The sequence below is a fragment of the Xenopus laevis genome, chromosome 7L (assembly GCF_017654675.1).
Source record: "Xenopus laevis strain J_2021 chromosome 7L, Xenopus_laevis_v10.1, whole genome shotgun sequence".
NCBI lineage: Eukaryota > Metazoa > Chordata > Amphibia > Anura > Pipidae > Xenopus > Xenopus laevis.
The window spans coordinates 72,283,127-72,295,572 of NC_054383.1; the positions used below are offsets into that span (position 1 = coordinate 72,283,127).

The 12,446-nt window shown below is 38.2% G+C and overlaps 1 protein-coding gene across 1 annotated transcript in view; it reads right to left on the bottom strand.

The window, feature by feature from the left end:
- Window positions 1-12,446, bottom strand: part of adamts15.L (ADAM metallopeptidase with thrombospondin type 1 motif 15 L homeolog) — a 75,722-nt gene that overhangs the window by 14,454 nt on the left and 48,822 nt on the right. Inside the window, exons 2-3 of the mRNA XM_018225687.2 lie at window positions 8,457-8,589; window positions 811-978 (exon numbers count right to left, since the gene is read on the bottom strand). Coding sequence (XP_018081176.1) covers window positions 811-978; window positions 8,457-8,589 — 301 coding nt within the window. The remainder of the gene's footprint in view (window positions 1-810; window positions 979-8,456; window positions 8,590-12,446) is intronic.

Genomic DNA, 12,446 nt, shown 5'->3' on the forward strand with positions numbered 1-12,446 from the left:
CAAATGTGCTAAAAAAAAGTCACATATAGAAAAAAGTTTGCCAAATTTCAGCCACACTTACTATATAAGCCTTCATCAGGTTGACATAAGTAAGATTAGGTACCACATACAAATCAGTTAGGGAAGTACATTTCTGAGAAGTTTGAGATGAGAGGTCTAATGTGGGTTTGAAGGGGGACAAAAAAACATGTGATTTAATTTCTATCTTAATTTATAATACAGACCACGATTTCTTCATCTCCACCAAACGTTACCAAGAGCATAATGCACAGACATCTGATGTATATCTGCCCTCTTCCAAAACCAGACTTTCCATCAGACTGTCAGATGGTGAAGAAGCACTGCTCCAGAGTCCAATGGTGAAGATCTTTGCACTACTCCAGCCAACGCTTGGCATTTAACACAGTCAAGTTAAGTTTATTTGCCTCTGATCACCCATAAAAACTCCACAATCTATATAAATGGTTTATATGCTGGAATTGCTTCCTGAGACAGACTGGAACTCAACAGCGAGTGTCCCAACAGGGAACATGTCATTTTAGAGTTTCAGTATACATTTCGCCATATATTGTTAAATATTAGTGCAGTATTATACAAGCATGTCGCTAGAGCATACGTGATTCAGCAGTGGTTTGATTCACACGTGAAGATTCATATTTATTGTGAATAATGTACAAGTCAGTCTATATATTCCAGCATTCAAATAATTACAATCCATGCCGATTCAAAATTTTCTTACTAGCAGTCTATTAATTTAAATTAAATATAAATGACTTAAAATACGTTTAACAACTTTTTGTTATTACTTACCATGCCCACTGTCCAAAAAGTCTGTGATGATGGCTGCACTGCATGCAGACCAGGGGTTGGATCTGTCAATTTGTATAAGCGTTGGCGACATCATAAAATTTTCCTTTAGTTTTCCAAATGTCTCTTCACAGACTTTTACATTATCATGAGGCATGTTAAAAACATGACCTTAGAAAAGAAGAGGACAAGTTGAACAAAAGTATTGGACCATTTCAGTGTAGCTCATAATACAGTCTTGAAAATGATTTCACTCTCTATTAGGGGTATATTTATCAAAAAGTGAAGTTAAAGATTGCCACAGTGCTCTAAAGTGAAATGCCGCCACTGTCATTCATTTCTATGGGATTTCAAACTCCCATAGAAATGAATGGAGAGTGGTGGAATTTCACTAGTGGACTGTGGCAATTTTTAACCTCATGCTTTGATAAATATACCCCTATGTTTTATTAATTATATTCCACCAATTACAGAGAATTTAGTCTAGACTAATAATATATAAACAGAATGCTTGTACTACAAGTTGAAATCTATATGCGTTTTTGTTTCTGTAGGCGCTTGTAAATACTATTAAATCTTTCATTAATCTTTCAGTTAACTAGTATATTATAGGATGGCCAACTTTTTTTAATTATTTGCCTTCTTCTTCTGACTATTTCCAGTTTTAAAATGATGGTCACTGACAACATCTAAATAACAAATGTTATGTAAGGCTACACATGTATTATATTATTGCTACCTTTTATTACTCATATTTCTATTCAAACCACATCCTCTTCATATTTCAGTTTCCAATTCAAATCAATGCATGGTTGCTAGGTTCATTTGAATGTACAAACTGGATAACTGCTACATAAAAATGTAAATAACAAAAAAAACACAAATAATAAAAAATGAAAACCTATTGCAAATTTTCTGAGAATATCATTCTCTATATCATACTAAAAGTTAACTCAAAGGTGAACAACCCCTTTAATATGCCTATCAAAGGTATCCTTTTAATTATCGCCCTATAGTTATACAGCAACTAACCTGTGTAGCGAAAAGAGAACATATGGGGTGGTCAATGCATACTGAAGGTCATAAAGCTGGCCATACATATAATTGATATATATATAATCTGTTTTTGATGCATATTGGCAGTCCATCAATCCTCACGGATATCCATGTACTATTGATATTGAGCAGTTTGGGAATCATGCCTGTTTGAAAATGTTATTGTGTCATATCTGCTAGTATACAGTATGCTGCACTGGCAGAGGAGGAAGTAAAGAGCTGCAGCTCCTCTTCACTTCCTGCTGTTCCAATCAATCAGGCTGTTGGAAAAATAGTCGGAAAAATAGTCAGAAAAGTCAGACATTCCATGTGTGGATCTGTCTGTGGGTTGTACAGTTGGGTAGCTAATGGGGTCATGAGGTGTATGGCTGCCTTAAGGCTAAACTAAATATATAGGAGGAAAACAGTTTATATAATATTTCCTACTACATAGGTCTGTTTTTCCTTCTACAGTTCTGTTTTATATGACACATTCGTATAGAATTTGTGAGCGGAGCATGATTATAGACTTAATTTAGGCAGATGATGAGAATGAGTGATCACAACAAGCAGCTCTCATCTGGCTTGCACGCTCATGTAAAATACAAATAGTCGGTGTTAGCAGTCAATGTAATAAAATAATGAATAATGATAATAATGCTTATGTAATAAAAGTTGAAATGTTAGATATAGCTGTAGTCACTTACAGTAACTAATCGGAGGGTTGCAATTACTGGTCACTGTTATGGGTTTCTGTATCTGGCCAAACATTGCTTTTATTACATTCTTTCTGGGTATGAGTTACAACCAGCGTTTCTATGCCATAGCCATAACTGCGACTTGTGAACTAGTCTATTGGGTTTTTATTTCCCTTGCAGTTCTAATTAAAATAATTTACAGTAAATATGTGTATAGTACAATGATATGCTGTCTTGCTGGGGTTTTGAGCTAAAAAAGTAGAACTTCGTCTTCATAAATACTGATCAGTTTGACCTAATCTATAAATACTAATGCACAGGCACATATGTAAAACATTTGATGAGGAAATGTGGGGGGGAGTGCTGGAATTGGAATAGATCTATGCTAATCTGCAACAAGCAGTTAGGAATTTCAGAATACTGTTTGAAGTTGAAGCCTGTAAAATACCTCATATCTCATACATCACTTTGCAAATGAAAGAGTAAATTCTTTTAACTGCCATGGAACAAGCACAAAGATTTTACCCAATTTTTAAGGGACATCATTTATTTACAATTTAAGCAGGGTCACGACTGGGGCAATTGTATTTACAAGACCATTTTGATCTTGATGAGCTCGTGTTTCATTTGGGCAAGTTTTTAACCCGTTTTAAGAAGCTGAGCCTGTCATCCAACATTCTTATTCACAACCAGACTAGCAGAGAAATGATGAGCTTTCTAGTTCAGCAGCTGAACTGCACATGAGCAGAGGTATCTACAGAAATATTTGCAGCATTTTTTTGGCTGCTGTATGTGAAACATAGGTGTTAGAGCTTAAAAAGAACCCACAAAATACTTCCTATGCTATAATTATTATTATTATTATTAAGTTACAGTTAACAATTCAAATTCGCGACACAATCCGTTTTGGAGTGATACTGAACAGCTTTCTTAGTTTCTTAATTTAGAGGGATATAAATGAGCTGGAGAGAGTGCAGAGACATGCAACTAAACTGGTTAGAGGTGTGGAAATTATGAAGGTAGACTCTCTAGGTTGGGGTTGTTTTCTCTGGAAAAAATGTGCTTGCGAGTGGACATGATTACACTTTACAAGTACATTAGAGGACATTATAGACAAATAGCAGGGGACCTTTTTACCCATAAAGTGGATCACCGTACCAGAGGCCACCCCTTTAGACTAGAAGAAAAGAACTTTCATTTGAAGCAACGTAGGGGGTTCTTCACAGTCAGGACAATGAGGTTGTGGAATGCACTGCCGGGTGATGTTGTGATGGCTGATTCAATTAATGCCTTTAATAATGGCTTGGATGATTTTTTGGACAAACATAATATCAAAGGCTATTGTGATACTAAACTCTATAGTTAATATAGATATCGGTATATATAATTTACTGTATGTGAAAGTATGGAGGGGTGTGCATGGATGCACGGTTGAACTTGATGGACTTTGTCTTTTTTCAGCCCTATTTAACTATTTAACTATGTAACCAAAAATGAAAACAAAATATGAAAACATATATACAATATACATGTACAATCATATAATTTAACAACAGAACCAAACTTTGCATCATGGTTGTATACCGGAAATGACAACACTGTGACATAGCAATAGAGAACCCCCTGTCAGCCTACCCTTTCACAACAATGGTCCTTGATGTCCTCTAGCCGTAACCTCCTGGCTCAGAGAACCTGCCTCCCCCACCTTTGTAACTCCGACTACTACCAAGCGATAATCCCCAATCTCCTGTAATAGGTTGCCACCAAGCCAACCAACTATGGCCCCCCTTTGGGTGTTAAAGCATTGCCCAAACACATGCCTTCTCTTGGTGCCCTGCACATGCCTTCTCTATTGATCACTGCAGCACCTGTGGCAGCTATTTGCTTTGCTGTCACTACAATTTATCCACTGGATCTATTTTGTCAGAGGAATGCTGTACTTGCAGCAGTATGCCATATGCATAATGTGCATGATATCCCAAATCATTTAAAATTGTATATGTTGTAACATTTTGTTAAATATATATGTGCCCATGCTGCTATAATAATTTCTTATTATTTCTTATTATTTATTTTTAGTAGACTATAATCTTTCAGCAATGCCAGACAGGTAGTGGGATGATTGAACAGCTTCAGCCTTTTTATATTTTCCATAGCTGTTCTAAACAAAACAACATTAACATTAACCTTCATGCATTTTTGTTGCAGTAAGCTTTTAATGCTCTTAAAAAACAGAAACCCCCACTCCTTTATTTGTTTTTTTTCCATCATTATATCCAACATTGTCTGCCGTTCTGCTATCTGCTGTATCTGAAGATGTAGCAACAAGTTAACTGTAAAATGAGTCATGGATTTAAAATGAGATGGAATTTATAACCAGACAGAGATTTACAACCCCAGGAACTCAAATGACACATTTCTGAAGTAAACTACTCTGGTCTGTAACAAATTAAAACAAAAAGTTGACAGCACAAGCAATAAAATCCAGTAGATTCGTGTGTAGCACAATCCAAGGAACATGTGCTGGGAAAATTGAAGTAGAATTTTTAAAGGGAACCATATTTATTATTATTTCAAAAACACTCCTATTAACTTTTAAAATGTTTTCTGTTTTGTAATCCAGTTTAGTGTAGTTTTCCCCTTCTAACTATTGTCTTGTTTGTGGTTACTATTGCAGCAGAATTGAAAATGAAGGCTATGCTATGACATGCAGCATTTGGATGTGTTACTAGTACACTCTAATTAGCACTGATGCCTAAGGTGGCTTCCCAGTGACAACAATAGTAAAGGCTGCAAGAGACCTCCGTTTCTGCTGATATCCAAAGTCTTTTAGTTCATGTTACTTCATGACAAAGATCAAAGTATCTTGTGTAAACCCTTACATAACTACTAAGAACACTTCATTTGTTTATTTTGGGATATTAATGGAGACACAGGCTTAAAACAGGCACAGATTCATAATGCTTGTTCAAATTCAAAATTTCAGTGGAGCTTCAGTGCAGTAAAAAATTACCCGAAAAAAACTCCCGAAAAAATAAATGTTATAACCCCAGCAGGTCTTACCAAGCAGGCAGCTTCTCCAGCACATTTCCCTGCAAAGTTACCTTACCTCAGCTTCTTAGTCAAGAACTTTAAAAAAATAATTGTGCCAAGTAGTCCAAAGATGCTGCCTATACTAGATGTTTAAACTTCTTTTATATCTAATATCCGTTAAATCAAACATACATGGATTTAATAACTTTTACACTTTTTTATGTGTGCAGCTAACCTCTGGTTGCCCTCTTAAGGTCACAACTAACCAATATTTCTATAAACATCTTCTATTGGCTGTTTCAACCCAATCAAAGGTAATTAGTGAAACACCACGCCCAGACATGGAAACGCTATAAAAAGAATTTGCTGTTCTAGAAAACTCTTGGGACTGCCTTTGTACTCCATGCTGCAGATCCTTTTGTATAAATGACTCTATTGCCTAAGATGCAAGCACAATCAGACCTGACTGAGCAACCACTGCAGATACAGTACTTAAAGGGCATGTAAAATCTAAAATAGAATAAGGCTACAAATGCTGTATTTTGTATACTAAATATAAACATGAACTTACTGCACCACAAGCCTAATCAAACAAATAATTTATACTTTCAAAGTTGGCTACAGGGTAACTTTGTTAAACATCTTTGCAAGACTAAGACTGTGCACATGCTCAGTGTGGTCTAGGCTGCTTAGGGATCATCATAAACAAAGCTGCTTGAGTTCTGCATGGCTGGGAAGTAAGGTGGGGGCTCCCCCTGCTGTTCATAAGTATGATTGTTTCCCTGCTCAGCAGTTAGGGATCATCTCACAATTCCTACCCAGAGCAGTAAATGAAGGGAGAATTTCACTGCATACAGTCAGGTTTCTTATAAAAATGGTACACATTTTTTAATTAAAGTATATTAGAGATAGGTTTCTTTTTCATTAAAGAAAGTAAAAATGGGATTTTATTTTATTGCCTTTACATGCCCTTTAAGTGTGATCTGCCTGCAATATTTGGATCAATTGTCAGTTAGGCATATACAAATCACTCCCAATGGGAATTGTTCTTGTAGAAAATACTATTGGGTTTTTTTTTGCTGCTGCTTGTTAAATTTGTGGGTTTGTTATTTGGGACAACTAGTCTCAAATGAGCTGAACCCAGAAAGAGCAATAACGCACATAAATTATTTAAAAGGTCAATAATTACAGTAATATTTTATAAACACAAGTTCCCAATACCAAGTTGATTGGGAATAAACATTCAGCGTGCATGGTCAAAGATGCAAACACTTGTATCTAGTTAAATGCCATTTATTCCATTGAGAGTGCCAGTTCTGCGGATTACTTATGCCAATCATATAATTGCCCTCAATTACTAATCACATTCATGCAAAAATGTATGGATAATAATCAAAATGAACATTTACATTACAAGCACAGGCATTCTTGAAAACATTATATAAATTTTACCATACTTATGTAAAACAATCCTAAAAGTGACTTTTCTTAATGATTAGAAATTATTTAAATTAATTGTCTCACATAGTATATTTACTGTTTGAATACCGGAAATGAATAGGAAGCACAAACTGACATTTATAAAATGCCATGCTTTTAGGCTTACTACCCAAACAAAAAAACAAATTCTTTGTTCAGCTCAATCAGTGTTTTATAGCCCTAGGGGATGTTTTCTGCATACCTCTAATCACAGAAATTACTCACAATTATTGTACAATGAGCCTGTCAATCAGACAAAATGACCTGTGAATTTACCAGAGTATAATGGGAACAGAAATCCTTGAATCACGCTTGACTGTGTCACTGTGCAAGACATTGTGGTATTTCTATGATGATCAGATCCAGAGGATCTTCTGTAATTTTTCACAGCTACATTGTTTCTCTTGACTTCATTCATTGTTTCTTGATTTCTGTATTCATCATGCCTTGTAAACATAATGGGCATGTGACCAAAGTCTGGCTCTATGTTTCAGGCCACGTTGTATGTGATTTTGTTAAGGTTGGCATTTGCTTTGTGAGTTAATTTAGAACACTGAAGCAAAGCCAAACCATTATTTTGTAACCACATGTTTCCTAAAATCTTTTCTGTCTCTGCTCTATTTTTTACTAAAATAATCACTGCTTTTGTTTTGTTTGAAAATGTTGTCCACCTTATGATTTATTTACACAAGGGGTACTGTGGGAAAGAATTTAGTTCAGTATCTGTCTAATGGGCAGATTTATCAAGGGTCGAAGTGAAAATTTAAATTTTCAAATTCTAATTTCGAATTAGTTTTTTATGGCCAAAACTGTCAATTTGAGTTTTTTAAAAGAAATTGAATTTGAATCTTTGAAATTTACCATACATTGGTCCTTTAAGAACTCAAATGTAACTATTTGCCACCTTAAACCAGCAAATATGCTGTTTTAGCCCATGGGGGACATCCTGGGATCAGTTTGGAGTTGTTTGCTGCCTTCCTAACTTTCAAGTTTTTTTCTGAGAAAAAACTTGAATCGAATTCAATTTGAGTTTGCAGGTCAATCCCATTCATCCGAGTTTCAAAAATTCGAATTTTTTTCATAAATTGCAATTGGTCGAATTTCGAGTTCATGGTAGTTTTTAATAACTCCCATTAACTTGAAATCTGCCCCTTGATAAATCTGGCCCTAAGTGTCGGTAAAATTCATAAATAGAAATGAAAAAAAGGCAAAACAATGGAATTGTTTGGCTCTGGTTTGTGTTTCATTGATTTCTGTCTGTAAGTTTACATAGAAGACAAAAATCTGATTATTAACATTTGCCCTTTACACTACCTTATGGTTTGCCAGCATTTTTTTTTTATGGGTTATTTGTACAATGCATAGCCTGGAATTTATGTGTTTTTTTTTACATAGGTCACTTACCGAGCTCATGTGCTGTAGTGAAAGCAGAAGGAAGGCCATCATCCTCAATTACAGAACAGCTACGTTTTGGATCGCACATGGTCCCAACATCTGCCATTCCCAATGTGTCACAGGTAGACGCACCACACAGATCCTGCATGAAATGAAAAGGTGTCACAAACTCCATTGTGTATACTTTTATAACAGTTTACAACACCAATGATGGTTAAGGACATTAACAAATGCACTATGAAGTATACTGAAAATCCTATTATGTGACTTTCAAACATTAAAGCCATAAGATCATAAATCGTGATAAGTATAAGAAAAATGTTAAATCAAGCAATATGTAGCAGTTAATGCCAAGACAAATAATCAACTTTTATGCTGCTTTTATGTTGGTGTAGAAGACAGCCAATAATACATATTGGCTGAAATATATTCTGCAAAAGTTAATGGGACAAATTGTCTGTAGCAACTTGCCATATCTGTTGTTAAAACATTGCTGAATATAGTGCCAAAATTGTTGTGTGCCATTATACAGCTAGGCTTTTTAATAAGCACTGTTCTATTAGATCAGCATCAATCTTAGCTGCCAAATCTACAATGGTGATTATGAAGTGGCTCTGTGGAACATAGGGGTAAAGTGAATGAGAATGAGCAATACTCCATGAACATGTTAAACACAGTGGGACTCATTTATAAACAGGGGACACATTTCCAGCTGGACAGTAACCCATAACAAACATTCCGGCTTTTTTCAGCCAGCTGCAGGTAGAAGGAAATTCCATTGGTTGCCATTGCCCTGGTGCAGATTTGTCCAACCATTAACTCGTGACAGTGGTTCTATTATTAGTAGCTTTAATTACAGCTACACTGAAAGACAAACAATGGTACTATAAAAAGTTTTTGTTATAGTATCATTGTTTCTGTTTCAGTGTAGCTGTAATGTGGGCTACTCTAAATCAAGTAGTTGACTTATATGCAGTAGGGTTGGTGTGGCTGGGGAGGGGGCCATGTACATCGGGCACAAATATGATATTTACAATATGCATCAATCCTAGTTTTAGGACTGAAATGGTAGCCCTAGTTGTTTTATTTGTATTAACCAATAACTAGTGATAGTCTGAAAAAACACTTGAAATTTACTGTACTGTGTGCATTTTAGTTGGACCAGAGTTGCATAGAATGGTGCATCTAAAAAAAACTATTAATAAGTAATCAGCTTTAATTATCAATGGCCCCTAAGCTTAATTTCTTTACTGAAGCCCAACGGGTGCAAAGTATATATCACAGAAACAGGAAAAAGCTCCCAATGTAATGGGCCCGAAGGCGCAGCAGTAATAGTTGCGGACCAAAGAGGAGACAAAACCAGGTTCGAAGTACAAAAGGGTTTATTCAGAAGAATCGTCAGGGTACAGGCAAAATATCAGTTCAGGCGGCAAACAACGGAGACAAGGAAACAGGCAAAGATCGGTACACAGAAAATCAGAATAGGAAATCACACCCAGGAACACAAGTCAATGGAACCTATAATTGGGCAAGGAAGAAAAGGGCAATGGGGTTTAAATAGTCCATGGCTTGGCGCCAAAATGTCGACGCGCTGGCGTCAGATGCAGACGCCCGCGTCCCCACGCTGGCGTCCTGACGCCGGCGTCCGTTCCGTCGCCGGCGACCAATCCCAGATCGTGAAGATGCCGATGTCACAGGACAGCGCCCAGCAGGAACCATGCGGTGGAGCAGAAGGTCGCCATCTTGGACGCCATCTTGGGTGAGTGTCATAGTTTCCATTACAGTACCCCCTTCCCTAGGGGGGGCCTCAGGACCACCGGGACCAGGACGAGAAGGAAACTGTTTGTGGAACCTGCGGACAAGGATGGGAGCATGAACGTCAGACTTCTTCACCCAGGAGCATTCCTCAGGACCGAAACCCTTCCACTCAATGAGATATTGGAGAGCACCCCTGGAAAAGCGAGAGTCTAAGATTCTGCTAACTTCAAACTCCAAAAGATCATTGACGACAACAGGAGCTGTGGAAGAAGAAGAGGGAGAAGAAACTGCAGGTTTAAGGAGAGACACATGAAACACATTAGGGATCCTCATCTCAGGCGGAAGAAGAAGACGGACAGCCACAGGATTTATGACCTCGATGATGGGAAAGGGACCGATGAACTTAGGACCAAGTTTAGGAGAAGGAATCTTGAGACGAATATTTCGAGTGGACAACCAAACCTTATCACCAAGAGAGTAAATTGGAGAAGCAATCCTCTTTTTGTCGGCAAATTTCTTCTGGGAAGAAGCACTTTTTTCCAAATTAGCAGCCGTAGCATGCCAGATGGCCATCATATGGGCTGCTTGATCATTGGCGGCAGGCACGTTGGTAAGTAGGAGGTCCTGAGGAAATGCCAAAGGGTTTAAACCAAAAACACAGAAAAATGGAGACTTCTGGGAAGAAGAATGAAGGGAATTGTTGTGGGCAAATTCCGCCCATGGAAGAAGGTCCGACCAGTCATCCTGACACAAGGACACATGACAACGCAGGAACTGCTCTAATGCTTGGTTGACACGTTCGGCGGCCCCATTGGACTGAGGATGGTAAGCGGAAGAAAATTGAAGAGAAATATTCAAGGCTTTGCACAGTGACCTCCAAAACTTAGACACAAATTGAGGACCACGATCAGACACGATTTCAGCAGGAAAGCCATGGAGACGAAAAATATGTTTGATGAAGAGTTCAGAAAGTTCCGGAGCAGATGGCAGTTTGCGGAGAGGAGTGAAATGAGCCATCTTACTAAATCTGTCGATCACCACCCAGATGACAGTGTGGCCGGAAGAACTTGGAAGATCGACAATAAAGTCCATGGCAAGATGAGTCCAAGGTCTAGAAGGGATGGGTAAAGGCAACAGAAAACCCTTTGGAGGAGAATGTCCAGACTTAGAAACGGCACAGGTGGAACAAGAGGAAACAAAGTCTTTAACATCCTTCCTTAAAGATGGCCACCAGACCAGACGAGACAAAAGTTCAGTAGTCTTTTTAATCCCAGGATGACCGGCCTGTTTAGAATTGTGAGACTGAGACAAAATGGCAAGACGAAACTCAGGAGGAACAAAAGCTAAACCCAGGGGAGTGTCTTCAGGGGCAGAAGCTTGAGCGGAGAGTAGCTGAGGAGCACAGGCAGGAAACAAGGCTGCGATAATCTTGGAAGAAGGAACAACAGGTTCGGGGTCCTCAGAGCAAGAATCCTCAGGAATAAAGCTTCTGGATAGTGCATCGGCCTTCCTGTTTCTGGACCCAGGGCGAAAAGTAATGACAAAATTAAAACGAGAAAAGAAAAGTGCCCACCTGGCTTGCCGGGGATTGAGGCGTTTGAGGGACTGAATAAATTCGAGATTCTTGTGGTCAGTAAAGATCGTTACCGGAACAGAAGAACCCTCTAATAAGTGTCTCCATTCTTCTAAGGCCAGCTTAACAGCAAGTAGCTCCCGGTTGCCAACGTCATAGTTCTGTTCTGGGGAAGAAAATTTTTTGGAAAGGAAAGCACATGGATGAAGTTTACCATCAGAAGAAGATCTCTGAGATAACACAGCTCCAGCACCGATGTCCGAGGCGTCAACTTCGATGAAGAAGGGTTGAAGAGGCTCGGGGTGTCTAAGGATTGGAGCGGAGGAAAATGCTTCCTTGAGAGACTTGAAGGCTTCCAAAGCTTGAGGGGGCCAGTGTTGAGGTTTGTTTCCACCACGGATCAAGGCAAGAATTGGAGAAAGTCTGGAAGAAAAGTTTTTAATGAACTGTCTATAGTAATTTGCAAAGCCAACAAACCTTTGAACAGCTTTAACGCTGGTAGGAAGAGGCCAGTCCAGGATTGCGGAGACCTTGGCCGGATCCATCTTGAAGCCTAGAGAAGAAATAATATAACCAAGAAACGGAATAGAAGAGACTTCGAAGGTGCACTTTTCCAACTTGGCGTAAAGATTGTTTTTCCTCAGTCTGGATAGTACTTCCCGCACTTG